A 17,750-nucleotide genomic window follows, 5' to 3' on the forward strand; every position below is an offset into this window, starting at 1 on the left:
TAGGAAAGAACTTGGAAATCTTCTAGTATAATCCCTTGCTTGTATTATTTCAGAAAATGTTTGTCCAAATTCTTCTTAAAAACCTCCAGTACTGGTGAATCCACAAGTTCTGAAGGCAAATCATACCACTGATTAAAATATTCTAACAGTCTGGTAATTTCTCCTTAGTCCTAGATTATATCTCTTCTTGATTGATTTCCATCCATTGCTTTTTGTTCTGCCTTTAAATGCTTTGAAGACTAGGTTGACTTGCTCTTCTCTCAGGTTGCCCTTGGATATTAGAACACAGCTATCAGGTCACCCCTCGTCCTTATTTTCATTAAAGTAGACATATCCAGTTTGTGCAACTGTTCTTCATATGTTTTAGCCTTCAGTTCCCTCATCATCTTTGTTGCTTTTCTTTGCACTTTTTCTAGAGTCTCAACATCCTTTTTATATTGTAATGACCAAACCTGGATGCAATATTTCAAGTATGGTCTTGTGAAGGCATTATAAAGTGATTAAAATATTACATAGATTGTACCATCTGCAACATTCTAATTATCTTTGTATAACAAAAACAAGGCAAGGTTACTGTGCTAACTTTTGCATTTGTAAAACATAGAACTTAAAAGTTAAAGAATTGAATTATTTGAATTCCTCATATTTATCAGTTAAACACTGGTATTATTTTGACTGTTCAGTTAGAATGAATATTTGGTCAGTTTTCCCATAAAGATGGTTTCTTCCATTCTTTACAGACAGAAAAAATCTGCTGCTATACATGTGGCATTCAATCATATTCAATTAAAAAGTGCATAGCTGAGGAATCCAGTAAATCCCAGATTTTGGTATTGGTCTCTATGTCTGTGAAAAGACATTTGGGGATATATAACAATTGTAGAGTTTCATAGGATTTTTCCAATATTTGGGGTAGTCTGATGTGATATGTAATGCTTCTTCATATTAACAATTGCCAATAGGGAATGACTGAAACAATGCCTGAAGTGGCTCTGAACTCTGTTGTTATTATTATTTTTATTATTATTGAGCACTATTTGACACAACTCATAACAGTAATCACAATGCTTTAGCACATTCAAAGACATGACTAATGAATGGGATGATTCTCGAGAGGAAAAAGGCCAGGCTAAAGTTCAAGAGGCAGGGTAATCACAGTTCAGTATTAGAATCACATATTTCATGCAGAAACTGCTGGACTCATTATCTGGGTTCTGTATTCAGAGTTGGGCAAGACTTTGACTTGAGTAAATTTTGATTTTGATCAGTTATTCATTACTCCAGCCTTAAGCTGGTTGTGCCCTGTTCCGTCTATTAGGCAAGTCTCTGTAATAGAACCTCCAAATTTCATCTGACCTGGAAAATAAAACATATGGGGAAAAAAACCCTCCAGCTTCTCTTGGCTCTCAAGAATTAAACCATCAATCCCTGGGGTGGGTGCACATCTCTAAGCATTTATTTATTTATTTCAACAGAAAGTAATCTACAAAATGAAATTTCCATTCTGGCTGATTTCAAAAGTGACTCACTCACTGTGCCCTTTCTAAAACAATCACATTAATTCCATCCCATTCCCACTATGGTACAGGACCAAGCAGTCTCAGTTCTAGAAATGAAACAGCTCCCAAAGTGGAACTGGTTCTACTGGATGGAAGAGTCACCAGCCAGGCCCTGTGCTTCAAGGCAAACAACTCCCCAATCTGGACCAGTTTCACAAGATGAACCACACCCAATTGGAAAGGGTGCTCCAAAGGAGCCACTCCTGAAAGATGTTTGGCAGAGGAAAGTGTTTCCCACACAGTAGTTTAAGAGACGAAAGCAACTCTGTTTTAATAGGAACCTGGATCTGTAACCATCATTTCTTAAGGAGCGGTTTGGGAAGCTGCTTGATTTCAAACTCTAGCATGCCACTTGCACTGCTGCATGTAGAATAGTCCTAATACATTTTATTACAACAGAACAGTTTGCATACCATCATCCACCTCATTTTCAGGAAGGTTTCTAATGCTGGCTCATATATACATGTCTCTACATATTCTAATTTAAAATAGTTAGATGAAGCTGAATCTAGCATGCAATTACTTTACAGAACTGCTGCAGAACATATATGGGTGCATTAAATAAACCATATACATTTTGAAGCACACACTGTTTCTTCAGAAGCTGTTTCCAGCTGTCTCTAGAAGTATGTTCAAAAACAATCATACAGACCCCTAGAAACTGTCATATCAACCTGGAAAAAGACATAGCTGCTTTAATGATTCCATTTGTACATAAAACTATAGTAAACTCTATGTTCCGTTTCAGTGGGCATTCCACAAGACAAGCTGAGCCATATAGCCCACTATCCAACGTTCACGAGTAGTTAATATTCAGAATTGGTTCAACGTTCTATGAATAAAGAAATTATTATTGGGTTTCTTTTTATTCCAATGATTGAGGTCTTTTAGATATAGGTTAAGTAAAAATAAAAAATTCCTACTATAATTTTTAGATCATTATATGTAGTTTTTCATTGGAAGAACTCAATCACTGATTAGACATTGAATTGTGCCGCTAACCATACAACTATCAGTGGTGTAGCAGGGAAATATATTAATAAACAACAGCAGTATTGATCTACTGTAAAATATGGATACCACTTATTTTGTTACTTATGGATTCTTTATACATAACTGACAGCCACACCATGCAATTCTAATAAGGTTACTTCCTAATTAGTGTGCTTAAGATTGTAGTCTAAATGGCTTCCTACCTCAGGCAAATTCTATCAAAGTCATATGAAGTGTGCCAGAGTAAGGTTCTGATTGTTATTAATAATAATTATTTTCAAAGTGATGGAAACCAAAATGCTCCAACTGGGTTTTCATTGTGTTGTTTAACTACCACCTATCTGTCTTTATACTTGCACATAATGTCCCACATCATGGGCAGCACAGAGAAAACATGCACAGAGACTTACCTGGAGCGACCTTGTCCGTAGATTGCATCAGGCTTGCTGGCTACAGGCTGGGCATAGACTGCATCTTGCTTGTTAGTAGAAGTGCAAGAGGGGGTGCGGATTGGAATTCTCTTACTTGGTCTTGTGAGGGTTGTAATTCCTTCCTGATTGTTGCATGTATTGCTGTAGAGGCTGTGACGATGTAGACTGGTCTTGTGATTCACCCGGCTTCCACTCTGATTTCTCCTTAGTGTGCCTCGTGGAGGGTCATTGTAGAGGTCTGGCTCACTCCGACTACTCTTCATGTTCTGCACAAAGCAGTAGTCACTGCCACCCTGTGTAGGACTGCAGATCTTGTTATAATGTTTGCTACCCCAACCGTCCATTTGGCTGTAGGAACTGTAGCGTTTGTTTTCAGCTGCATTTCTTTTGAGAGTTCCATTGTACATCTGATGGACACAGAAAGAAGGCAGAAGGGAAGGAAAACCAACAAATGTCTTTGATTAATGTTATTCTTCATCTGATTGACAAAGATAAAGTGAAAAAACTGGGAGAAATTGGGTGCTGGACTTAATGAAAATAACATGTCCTTTGACTGAATCATGCTGAATAACAGGCACCAGTCAAAAACATGCTGCTCCCAGAAATGGCATCAAACTGAGAGTCAATATTTTCAAACTACAATTCCATGCATGGATAGTCACTGCACTCAATAGAGCAGAGGTCCCCAACCCCTGGTCCATGGACCGGCAACAGTCTGTGGCATGCCAGAAAATGGGCCACACAAACAAGCAAAGCCCCATCCATGGGATGCAGGCAGCACATGAACCCCACCCCCTCCAGTCCACAGAAAAACTTCTCTCCATGGATCTGGTCCCTGGTGCCCAAAAGACTGGGGGCCACTGCAAGAGAAGTATAAATTGGCAAAGTTTTGTTGTATCTTTCAAACAGTAGTTCTTGTCGTAATCTAGTCTGCTTGTTGTCTTCACCCCCCACACATGGCTTTCCATGTTGGCAGAGACAGTCCTGCATAAGAATATATATTATTTCTTATAATCACCTCTAAGGATTGCCAATATTATTGTTGATATTACATAGTATTATCCATAGATTCACCCCCTCCTCTATGTTTATGTCAGTGTAATAGGAATGAGGATATCCAAGATTAATTTGTTCAAAACAGTTTTCACCTTATTTTCCTATCACTGAAATCTAATGCAAACTTCCCAAAAACTTCAAATAAAATTCTGCATTTTACTTATATAGATATTTATCACAGGTTTTAGAAAACCTCAAAGAATCATGATACATGTGGCTTTTCATATGTTCTGTTGCCATTAAAGACTCGTCATCTCTAACTAGTGGAGCAATTGATGCAGGATTTAGTTCAGCAATATCCAGAAGGCCATATGCACAAGTATACAAGATCCTCTGCATATGATAATAATCAGTAACTCTCTTCTGAGGGCAGGAAATTATAAATCATCTTTTATGCATCCATTCTAGTCTTAACTTTATTCATTTATTTTACTATAATGTGATGCATATTTGAAGTTGCTAATTTTAAACAGAACATGCACCTATACAATCCAATCTAAACACTTGATTTACAAAGGAGGCATTTCCATTATGTTCAATGGCATATACTCACATTGTATATACATTACACTGCAACTTTAGCCTAAACAGTTGCAACTAACTATATCCTGACAATGATATACTCATGAATGCGAGTACAATACCTGTTACCATACATGAACATGTATTCTACCAGTATTTAATAGCATCTGCGGGGATTTCGTGGGATTCTTTATAACTTAGCTGTATCTGATTACACATTTCATGCTCCTTGCCTAGCAGTTCTGACAGATATTTTCTAACACATCTGAAAGGTGGCAGGTAAGGAAGCTCTGATTTAAATCAACCCTTTGAAGAATGCTTTTGTTAATGAATGCCTAATTTGGTTATTCAAATTTTGGGAGGCATTTTGCAGGCAAAAATATAGCCTTGCTGAAATAAAGAACTTTTTGACACCTGTCAGTTACTGGAAAGTATAGCCATCTATACTCCCCGCCTTCCCCAATTCAATGAGAAGTTCAGTTATAGTCTAACCTAACATACTCATTGAAAGAAGAGCTATGTGAACTTGAGAGTTTATGATTACCGTATTTCCCCATGTATAAGCCACCCCTTTTTTCCAAAATTTTCAAGCCCAAAAAGTAGGGGGGTGGCATATACAAAGCAGGTACACTTTTTATACGTGAAAAATGCATAAAATAATAAAGTAGGAATAAACTGGTTTTCCAGCAGTATGCTATACTTTTTTGTAAAAATTGTACGTGATGATACGATTACGAGTGCAAGTACGCGATAGAAATGCATACGCTAGGCATCGGCCTGAATGCTTCGCTCCTACTCTCGCCCGATGCGTAGATTGCTAGCGTCGTCGCACCGCTTTCGGCGCCATGACCGAAGTTGTAGATCTAGACGTCGAATTTTGTTTCTTTGTAAATTTTCTTTCTTCATAACTTGTTTCTCTAATAAAATATTTTTTTCAAAACTTCACAGTCCAAAAATTGGGGGGGTGGCTTATACAAAGGGGGTGCTTATACATGGGGAAATACGGTAACTTTCAAAGTAGAGGTTTCAGGATACACTTCATATTTGTATAGACAAGGAATCTGACCCTGAATTTGAAGCACGCAAAAATATTAGCACCCCTCATACTTTGGAAAATCTTAGAAAGAAAAGTGGTTTGCCTTAATATACACATAAAACTTAAGTAACCCATTTTAAGGATCAAATGTTTTTTGGGGGGGCGGGGGGAACCCCGCAATCTTCTTTGCAGCTAAATATGTCATATTGCAATACAGAATACCAAAAAGCCACACTGTTTCTTGAAAAAGAATAAGACCCAGAACTCTAAAAGGGATTTTGATGATGAGTTTCTTTTCACACAAAGCAAGCTGTTTTTCCATCTCTCTACAAACTATACTTTCAGTGTTGCACCCCACCCAGTCTGTACTTGCACTGACTTGCCTCTTTTTTGTTGAACAAAAAAAAAATGCCTTTCCAAAACTCAAAACATGGCATTCACAATTCCCAAGACTTACTGGGAAAAAGAATATGTTAATATCTCATTTGTAATGAAAACTAGTTTCTCATTCCAAAATGCAATCTCTTCCCACAAACACAGAATAAGCTATGTGGATGCATACATATCTATGCACACCTTTTTTGTTTGTTCTCCTTCCAGATGCATGATGTGGGTACTTGCAAAAGAAAACAGAAGTTGCACACAAATGATATGTTTAGTCTTTAATGTGAACATAATAGCTAGCTTTTGTTTGCAGTTAATGCCCCAGGGACTAGACATCTCTGCCAAATTGCCATTTCTGACATCCCTCGTTACTGGAATAAAAACACATGTTAACTTATAAAATAAACTTAGCTGCCACTGCTTTCTAATATTTTATTTATTTTATTTATTTTATTTATTTGTCAATTGTTTACGAGATAAGTAAAAGTGTATACATAATTATGAATACATGAAATGAGTACATATAAGAAAAATAAAAGAAAAATAAAAGAAACAATAGGACAGGGACGTCCTATTATATAGAACTTTTCTTCATGGCTTTATTCATCTGCATTCTTCTTGTTCTTGAGTCAGCAGAAAAGGATGCCAAGATTAATTGGACTGGGCTGACAACCAAACTCTAATTTGGCTCCCTAACAATGATGCTGCCTTTACAGGTTTTATACAGGATAAATTAAAGAAAGTCATTGATGGATTCCTGGGGTTTATTTCCCTTCCCACTAAGCATTACCTGCTGATGGGAAACCCAACATGAATTGGTCGCCTTAACATGTTCTGCAGAGGGATGGGCCGAGTGTGGCAGCTGCCCTTGAGAGAGAGTATGGCCACCTCTCAAGTCCCCTGAAAAACAGCTCACCTACAGTATTCCATGGCAGCAATCTATCTCCCTGGATGTTTCTGACATCAGCACCGGAGCAATATAAACCCCATGTATACAAAAAGGCCAGCCAACCAATCATATACACGGGGAAGTAAATAAAAGAGAGTTTTCAAGGTACATTGTCAGAGTCTCTCTCATTTCCCCACAATGTTATGCATCCTAACTTACAGTTGATCAGAGGAGCACTGAATGAACTAGAAAAGATTGACTGAAAGTAATCAATCATGGAAATGGCAATGCTGGAGATTAGTGACTGTGGCCGGCATCACTCAGAAGTCTCCAGGGGAGTATGAAAATGTCAGCAGAAGATAAAATGGCACAAATATTATTATCCACCTAATTATAAGGGTAGCAATAAGTATGGCCACACATAAAACTTTGCTGGTAAAAAAAAATCTATAATGAAAGTATTTAGAACATCCACAATACAGGGTGTTACAATCTGATTCTCTCATCTAATTTCCTGTACAGCACATCACTAGTCCTCTTTTTAAATCATATATAAATCTACCTTTAAAAGAAAACATGTTTAGTATTATTTAGAAGAACTCTACACCTGCATGATGTCTGACCAACACCAGAGAAGCATTGCATAAGAGAATACCTTGACACACAGCATCTCTCTCCAACTAAGTCAAAATGACCATGGAGGACAGTGCAAAATGGCCAGAAGGGAGAGGCTATACCTGCAGCAATCTGAACTAGCTTATAAGACCTTGGCAAAACCCAGCCCTCATCAATACCAAACATCAGCATGAAGAAGTGCTGCTGTTCATGTCCATGACAAGTCTTACATTGGGGGGGGAAAGAGAAAAATTGTGCATTATAAACTGGAACAACAAAGTGTTTGGTTGCTGGGTCATGAAGATGAGCCCTTAATAAAAAAAAAACCCGATTAAATATGATCAGGAACAACTGGAACAGCATCTACACATTTTTCAAGATAATAGGAAGTTCAAGAAGTAGACTGCAGTGTTCCATTTCACCAAACAATGGACTCCTCTGTGTGAGAGATGGGCAGTTTTAAAATTAGATGGTGATGATAGATAGATAGATAGATAGATAGATAGATAGATAGATAGATAGATAGATAGACAGACAAGCTGAATAGATGGATGGACAGACAGACAGACGAACAGACAGACAGACAGACAGACAAGCTGAATGGAATGGATGTATGGATAGATAGATAGATAGATAGATAGATAGATAGATAGATAGATAGATAGATAGATAGATAGACAGACAGATAAATAGACAGAGATAGATGGACAGGAAGACGGACGGACGGACAGACAGACAGACAGACAGAGAGATAGATAGATAGATAGATAGATAGATAGATAGATAGATAGATAGATAGATAGATAGATAGATAGATAGAGAGATAGAGAGATAGATAGCGAAGCTATTCCCAGTAGTTCCCCTGTTGCAGCACAGTTTATGAAGAAAAGGCTCAATAATGAAATTAGCGGAAGGGACACATCTCTCGCAGACACTGAACCAACATGTCTGATACCCAAGAAACTATATCAAGAAGCAATCTGGAATGTTGAATCCAAAATACTTTGTCTTTAAGGGCATTTTGAGGAGGTGGGGGAAGGGTGCAGAGGAGGACCAGAATTGGCTTCCTTTTCTAAAGTTGAATTCAAATGTTGATTTGTAAAATGATCAATTGATATGGATGCTATGATACATCTCTCTACTTTTTTAAAACTAGAATAAAAGTATCTTCTTATAATAGAAATAAGTTCTAGGCTAACTGGATTGTGCTTGTCAATTGAAAGGTGTGCTGGAAACAATTCTGAAAAATGGGCATATTCAGCATTGCTGAATGGATGGTATTCATTTCATTGCTATAAAAAAATCAGACAAAGGAACTCTTTACTGCCCATTTTTTAAATTAAAACTTAAAATATACAATCTGAATCATAAATGCAACTTTTTATCACAGGGAGTATTTATCATAACCAGTGTTGAGATATTATTAGTTTAGTTATTTATTTGTTTTATTTATATATTATATTTGGAGGCTGCCCCTCTCACTCCAAGTGATTCTGAGCAGTGCATAATTAAAATGTAAACAATACCCCCTATAAATATTGTATAGAGGAGGCAATTAAAACAAAAATAAAATAATTAAAGTTTAAAAAATGGCGCTAACTGACCCCATGATTGCGTGCTTCTCTACAAACACCAAGTGAGTTGGGTCTTCTAAAAGTCCAGCCAAGTGGGGGCCCACCTCATTTCTCGAGGTGGGATATTCCAAACAGCAAAGAATTAGTATAACATTAGTGTACATTCTTGGCAATCCCCCAATTTGATTGGAATATTGAGTTCAGTAATATATTAATAATGTTGATGTAGTACATAGGTCTGAAAGTATCTTATGTACTTCATCTAAATAATCCAGGTCTACAATTCGCCACTTTCCCAACCAAATATAGTCCAGCACTTTTTTACATCATGAACTTCTCTTAACACCTAATTAAGTAATGATTACAGTGATTTTTCACGAGGCTAATATGATTCCAAAAGCAGTTATGAAACATAACAATGTGCAGCATGCAGCATTTTAATGTTGTTTTAATATGGTCACTCTGTACTTTTAGAAGCAGTTTGCTCTTATTCTCAACCCTGTGTAACTGAGAAAGTGAAGTGCCAACCACTCAGGTAACTCAGTAGATCATCAAATAAGATGACAACTGAAAACTGTGCGGTGTGTTTCTAGTTCTCTTTGGTAGGCCAGCAGCCTTTTCTCAGAAACGTTTGATTTAAAAAAAAAAACTGACTGGTTTGTTTCTCCAGCAACAGATGGTATGAAGGTTAAAACATTTGCACGGACACGTTGAGAAGGAGTGTCTAGCAGGCCTGAGGGAAAAACCAAGGTAATAAAATATGATGGCTTACCACCAGGATACAACACACACCCTTGATTCTGCTTGCCAAAAGAATTCACCCCAGTCTATAGCACACGAGTGGAACTTATAAACTTGAAAAAAACAACAAAAATAAGACTAAATACCATGGTTCTATAAGATATACCTATGTTTTACATTTTTAACTGAATTGATACTTTTCTACATCTGTTCTGGAAGGCATGGGGATAATTTAGCATACACCTATTTATTTGTGAGATTTGTGTTCTTTTCTTCCTGAATTGATTGAAAGGGCGATGGCTTGAAGGGACATTAAGTTAGTATTGTTCCCTCTTCTCTCTCTTTCTCTCTCTTTCATGCACCCACGGACTTACACCACACTTACATTAATACTCCAATTATTTTAGCACATTCTATTTCTAACTTTGATTGCCATACATCCTAGTTATGCAACTTCCCACAAAACCCAAAACCCTACTTTTGTTCAACTATTTACAATCAAAGCATATGCTGGGCATCAAGTTTCATATACATTTCACCAGGAGACTAACAAATGATGTTTCATACTACAGTAAAGGCATCTCCTATTATATTTAGTCTACCACAGTTTTCACAGGCTCTTATCCTGACAGCTTAATTTTATCTGACAGCTTAATTTTAGACAGACAGAATGGTTTCCTTTTTCATACCTGGAAGCTGTTCAGTTGCCTTTGAATCAAGGTTTTCCAGCCCCTTGGAGGTGATGGGGAGTGTCCATATGTAGAAGCATGAAAACTCTTTCTGAATCTAAATTCATTGATTGATTGAGTTGATTGGCCTTATAGTTTAATCAACTGTCCATGGGATTTTCATCCTCCTTTTAGTTTAGTATAAAATTCAAGCCAATATATCAAAGTCATAAAAACTTCAGATACCTTGTTGACTTTCCTGATTAGAATATCCACTGAGGGAAAATCCTAGATTATAATGTAGAGCACAGGTGTCAAACTCGCTGCACCATGTTGCCATCACATGATGTTTCATGATGTTTTTCCCATTCATGGAGCTGGGATGGGAATGGCCTGCATGTGATGCATCTGGTCCATAGGCTGCCAGTTTGACACCCCTAATGTAGAGTATTTCTCAGAGCCATTCTAAGGAGGAGGAGGAGGAGGAGGAGGAGGAGGAGGAGGAGGAGGAGGAGGAGGAGGTGGTGGTTGACCTAATCGAATAAAGCTGTTGACTTCGAACCTCTGATAGAATTTTCCATTGCACCAAGAGAAGTATAGTAGCAAAGGGCTTGGTTGGCAGGATGAGATGCTACATTGACCTCATCTGAGCATCTAATATCTAAGTTGTCTATCTAAGACAGCTACTATGCTCAGTTCAATGTTTTTTTTTATTAATGTCAGCTATATATTTATCTTTTTGTTTATCTTATATGTTTAACATAAGCTATAGCTTATGTTAAAAGGCTGACCTATTTTGATGTAGCCTTTAGCCATTTAATATTTTAACTGAGTAACTATGATTAACCAGGAAATAAAATCTTATGCATTCTAATTTATCTGAAACAATATACCTGTGCTATGTATCTTTTCCCCCTAAAATACTTTTAAATCTACTCATTTGCCCTGTTTAAAGAAACACAGAATTCAATATCTATTGTGTCTAGACTTCCCCAGTTTCACCTTATTCTAAAATCCAGTTAGAAATGGATTATCAAGAAACACAAGGGGACTATTGTTGGTCTTCAAATTTCCCTCATTTACCACTCTACGATGCATTAGAGCGATAATCATCAAGATTCTCAACCAGCAAGATAATTATAGATTTCAATAGTTAACACCTTGCTTACAAATGCTGACTGTATCTATATGCATTTAAAGAAAAGTATTGAATTGCAATGTTTTAAAGAGAAACTTATTTAAAAATATGACCCTTCTATTTTCTATAAAGTAGTACTTTAATTTAATCTATATTAAGGCCTTACAACCAGAAAATGCAAAAACATATAATACACAGAGAGTTGTAGCAAATAAGACTGGTATTCTCTGGTGACTGGAATATCATACAATATTCTACAAAATCAAATTAATATTTTTCAATCAACAGAAAGCTATTGATTATGTTTTTGAACAAATTAACCATTCCATCTTCCAGTCCTTCTGAAGATGGCTTTAAATAAGCCTGAGAATGATTTGAGTTTCCTATTCGTGACCATATAACCAAAATAAACAAACAAATAAATAATGAAACAAACAAACATAAAAAATTACCGTATGGCCCCAGTTATTGGTTCCTGTATGGGCTTTGGCATAGTAGCTACCACGGGCTGTTCCATAGTTATAGCCATCAGACAAACCATCATACATTGAACCTGCAAATACAGCAAGAATATTATAAATGAAAAAAGATGATTTTTTTAAATCTCTGATTTTGGTTTAGTATTTGACTCAGTTGCCCACTTTGTGCTAAAAAGAATCAGTGAATATATGACATAAGTGAAATGTTACCATGTTGTATATATGGCTATGATAAAAAAAAACCTAAATAAGAAACTATTGGCAAAGTTAATGGGACACATGCTATATGAAGCATAAATTTAAAGATGTGTATATTTCAAAGAGATGAACTGAATTCTGAAATTTTACCACATTTTAGCAGATTTTTTAATGAAATAATCATTTCTGATTTAGACAAATGATTCAGCTTGCCACGCAACATAGTTAACTTAAACTCATTATTCTTATGTTACTTAATTCTGAATATACTTAATTCTGAATATACTGTCAAGTGGGATTTCCACTATTTATTTAAGTAGTGTTACGCCAGCCTGACCAATATGATAACCATGGGAGCCCCCAAAAGAAACTAATACCTTGGGAATAGCTATGCCTCCAAGGTCAGTATGGCCTAATTCTGCTGTCCCCCCCCCCCCCTTAGATGTTTTTAATCCTTTTATAAGTTACTTGGCAAGTGGGCAGCCTTAGAAATAGGAGAAACAACAAACAAACACCAAAGAATTGTATTACATTTAACTGTTTTATTAGATTCATATTAGCTATTGATCTTATACCTAGAAGCAGGTAAAATCCAACAACATGAGTTCTTATTGAAACAATATTGAATCTTGGTGAATTGCCTTCATCTGTTTACTACTCCTCCTCACTACAAAGAAACTGTCTGAGGAATGGTCCCTAAATAAATAGAAAGCCATATTTTTCAAGTAATGAAAACATCTGTATTGATGTTGGGCAATATCAGAGGTCTCAACAATTTCAACAGCCTTTTATATAGCATTTTAAAAGCAGCAAAATCATATCAAGTTTTGACAATCTTACTCATCAAATGTCATAATGAGATTGCTAAAATTTCATAATATTCAATATGCAAGCTATTTTAATTTATTGTTAGCATGCTTTTTTATTATGAATGTGGATGTTTCATAGATACCATTAAGATGTGCTGTTATGGGCTCATGAATAATATATTGCCAACTTTTGTCCTCAAGAAGTTTTTCTGATCCTATGTGTAGGACAATCATTATTAATAATTATTAATAATCTTCATCATCATCCACTGCAAGATCAAGGCCTCTTTATTGATTGTTATGGATCATTATCTACAATTCTGCAGTTCAGATAGCTAAATAGATTTTTCCCCCTCCCAGCTTAGGCTGAGTCAGAGTGACTGACCTAAAATCACCTATCTGGCTTCACTGCCTCAGTGAGTCAGTCCAGCACCTTAACCACTATACCCCATGACTGCCATGGAATTTTATATATAGAAATATTAAATCAAAGTCTTAATTGCTTCAGCAATAAAGAGTAGAATTGAATAAATTCTTAATAGCTAATTACAGAGACAATGTCTCAAATCATGAAAGTCTTTTGATTTCCAAAAATTTCACTAACAGTGTGCCTCAGTGGGAGACACTGAAAATCTGAATAGCATTTAAGTTTAAATATTAAAGTGTAAAGACCTTTCTAAGCAATGAACTTCCACCAAAGGTTATAAGAATTGCAAACTGAAGTAATTTACAATATCTGTCTGTTCTATAGATGTGCTGCATAGATATCATGTTTATACTGTATTTATTGTGTTCGATACCACCACAATATAAACAACTCTTGAAAATTCATTGTCAGAAAAATAGCAACTGTGCCTACATACTGAAAAACAATAGCAATAGAATTTAGGCTTATATACAACACTCTCTGGGTGGTTTATAATGTAAGTATGATTTGCATATTGCCCCCAACAATCTGGGTCCTCATTTTACCAATTTCACAAGGATGGAAGGCTGAGTATAAAGTATGGAGATCAGGAAACTCAGGCAGTTCAAATGTATATAGGAGTTTATTACACATTTAAGCTCTCTACAAGAATCTGAACTACTAACGGCCAAAACAAATTGGCAGTAGATAAGAGTCACTGGAATTCAAGCTGGGCTGAGAGACTCAAAGCTGAAAATGTGTTTGACCCCTTCCTCAGGCTCTGCCTGGTCATCTCCTACACTGAGTCAACCTTGAGCCCTGTCAGGATCAAACTCCAGGTTGGGTGAAGTGTTTGCCTGTAACACTGTACACCAGGGCTCCTTATCAAGCAGTAAAAGCACAATAAAAAATTAGCAAGTACAAATGTGACAAAGTGCAAACAGGGACAATGGCAATAATTTTCATCCACCAAAAATCTGCTCCCACATTTGGTCTTCAGCAGTTTTCAGAAGGCCAATTGTGTAAGTGCTAACCTAACCGTATGAAGGAAACCTTTCAAAATATGGGGACTGAAATGGCAAGACTTAGGTTCCATTTCCGCATCAAGTTTTGAATAACTAAATAAGTTTTGGTGGTGTGTACATACTGGATAGGTATATGGAAAAGCCAGTACACTAGATCCCATTGTGCCAAGCCATACAGGGCATTACAGGTTAAAATGAATATTTCACTTGAAAAACCTGTTTGTAACAAAAGCAGTGACCACAAAACAGGTCCTATGTGGCACCTTGGATTTAACAATAAGCAGGCCATTGCACTTTGAACCATTTGCAGTTTTCAAGTAATCTTCAAAGCCAACTCATGTATTATTCCATTGGGTAGTGATAAGCATTATTCTATTGGGTAGTAATAAGAGGCTCACATTTTTCACAGCCTCTTGATCTGAGTAACTGGTATAGATATAGCCTTTACCTGCCTATCTGATAGTAACTTGAGGCCAGGGGATGTCCCATGTTGTGGATCTGCTCTTTCATGGGTTGCTGATGCTTGATATACAGGAGGAGGAGGAGGAGGAGGAGGAGGAGGAGGAGGAGGAGGAGGAGGAGGAAAGAAGAATCTTTAATTATAAGATTTATTGTAATTCTCCCCCTTCCCCCCTCTCTCTTCAATTCAACCAAGTGACTCTATATGACTTACAATTCTAGAACTAAAATTATGAAATAATTGAAACAATTTAAAAACAATTAAAGTAAATTATTAAAACAATAAAAATATCTACCCAAGAACTGAATGACCTAAGCCTGAGGTTATTACTGGCTGATAACTCTACCTATGCCCTAAGCAGTATTGTACCTATTTTTTCCCTGCATTTTATAATCTATATCTATAGAGGCACAGCTAACTATCACTATTCCTTCAAAATATGCCCTTGGAGAAATATGTTTCTAGAACACAGTTATGTTAAACCTGTTTACTACAAACAAGAAAGTTATATCTCCAAACACACAGGGGCCAGAACACTTTTGCAAAACTTTGGCACAGGTCCCCAAAATGTTTGGACGGATCAACTGCTTTTAAACTTCAATTAGACGTGTAAATACAAATATAGTATATTCCAGATGCATGATAAATACTGCTTAGTAGCTCCAAAGAAAAAAGCTGCCTATGAGCAGAGGTGGAATTCAGCAGGTTCTGACCAGTTCTGGAGAACTGGTAGCAGAAATTTGAATAATTCAGAGAACTGGCAAATACCACCTCTGACTGGATATTTTATCCCCTGCCACACCCACCAAGCCACACCCACAGAACTGGTAGTAAAATAAATTGAATCCCACCACTGCCTATGAGTCATCATTATCTCATATTCTGACATCTCAGAGCATGGGCATTAAAAAAAAGTCAACAATATATTTACTTGATTCAGAAACCCTAATATGGTATAGAAGTAAATAAATATCTGTAGAAACAGAGTCTTCTTTCCTGAAAAGTTACATTTCTCCATGCTGTTTCCTGAAGTCCTTTCCCTCTGACTCATTGCTTAGCTTTTCTATATTTGCTCAAATGCCTATTCCAGATACCTATAATGCCACAAGAGTAAACTTATCTCATATGAGGGGGGAAATGACTCCCCCCCCAAAAAAACAATAAAAATATTATTTACTTTTGATTCATTACATACTGTCAAGTCATGGATAAAATCTATGAAGATCTGTTCCTAATCTGATTTTTAGGTCTTCAACAGTGCACTCAATCATCACTATAACTGAGTCTATCCCCCTTTCCTCTTTGTCAGCATTAGGCCCTTTGCCAGAGAGATCAATGTTTGCATTATGTGTCCAAAGTAAGATAACTGAAGCCTGTTGTGCCTTGAATGATAATTCTGAGTAGCCTTTTTTCATTATCTACTGGTTTGATATCTTGGCTGTCCATGGTATAAGATTCACAACAGGCTTCTCCAACACCAAAAATTCAAAAGTATCAATACCCCTCTCTCATGCTTTTGCAGGTCCAACTTTCTCTTCCATAGAGCATTGCTGGGAAGACCATAGCTTGCCTAATTTTGGTATGTGTAGATATAGATAAATCACACCATTTGAATATTTTTTCCCCAGATCTTCATGTTCTACCCAGTGTTAGTCTGCAGTATATTTCTTGACTGTTGGTTCCTTTCAGAGGTGCTATTCAGCCAGTTCGGACCTACTCGGGCGAACTGGTAGCAAGAATTTGGTGTGGGTCACTGAACCGGTAGCAACATCTAGCTGGCCACGCCCCCAACCTAGTCGCCCAGTTTCCGCTCACTTGCTTGCCCCACCCACCCAATGCCCCAGTTTAAAGGAGGACTGCTCCCCCGCTCTAGCCATGCATTTTCAAGCAGCCACTTGAAAACACATGACTGTGGGCGGAGCAGCGGTCTGTTAACCTGCAAAACTATTCCAAGGCTGGACACTAGAAGTATCGCTTCCCCTTGTGAGTAAAGTGTCTGGAGTGAGGGGGAAAGAATGCTGGGGGAGGGGAGGGAAATCCAGCCATGGGGAAGTTTGCAGCATCTGCAAAAGCAAGTCCGTTTACCTGCAGAACTTCTCTAATGTTGGATTCACTTCCCCTTGTGAGTAAAGTGCCTAGAGCGAGAGGGAATGAAGGCTGACAGGGGTGTGTGTGTGTGTGTGTGTGTAAGAGAGAGAGAGAAAGAGAGAAGAAAGAAAGAAAGAAAGAAAGAAAGAAAGAAAGAAAGAAAGAAAGAAAGAAAGAAAGAAAGAAAGAAAAAGAAATAGGAAGGAAGAGAGAGAGAGACAGAGAAAACTCTGTGCTATTATTTTTAATTGTTCCATTATTTATCATGTGTTAATATTTTATACTGTCCCTACACCTAGAGTGATTCTACTGCCTTTCTTTTGCCCAGGGCTACCACATATTTTTCAGGGTTTACATGCATTCAGTATCCATAGTCCAGAGAATAAATACATGTGTGTTTAACAGAGTTGAAAGGGAGTTTGGAGGTCTTCTGGTCCAAGCCCCTGCTCAGGCAGGAAAAGTGAGGATGCCAACTCTGAGTAGAGGTCCTGGGAAAGGTGTCAGAATAATACTTAGGAGGGACTTTTGGGGGAACCCCATACCATTTCAGAGAAATGGCTATCCAGTCTTTAAAAAATTTCCAGTGATTGATCACCCAGAACTTCTGGGGACAAGCAGGTCCACTGGTTAATTGTTCTCACTGTCAGAAAGTTTCTCCTTAGTTTTAGGTTGCTTCTCT

General features: G+C 37.2%; 1 protein-coding gene across 1 annotated transcript in view; it reads right to left on the reverse strand.

The window, feature by feature from the left end:
* The window catches only part of PKP1 (plakophilin 1), a 46,135-nt gene that overhangs the window by 18,519 nt on the left and 9,866 nt on the right, over positions 1-17,750 (reverse strand). The window contains exons 2-3 of the mRNA XM_026712955.2: positions 12,059-12,159; positions 2,963-3,390 (exon numbers count right to left, since the gene is read on the reverse strand). Of these exons, the coding sequence (XP_026568740.2) occupies positions 2,963-3,390; positions 12,059-12,159 (529 nt within the window). The remainder of the gene's footprint in view (positions 1-2,962; positions 3,391-12,058; positions 12,160-17,750) is intronic.

This window comes from Pseudonaja textilis, chromosome 3 (genome assembly GCF_049901715.1).
Source record: "Pseudonaja textilis isolate UNSWEBS1 chromosome 3, rPseTex1.2, whole genome shotgun sequence".
Classification (NCBI taxonomy): Eukaryota; Metazoa; Chordata; class Lepidosauria; order Squamata; family Elapidae; genus Pseudonaja; species Pseudonaja textilis.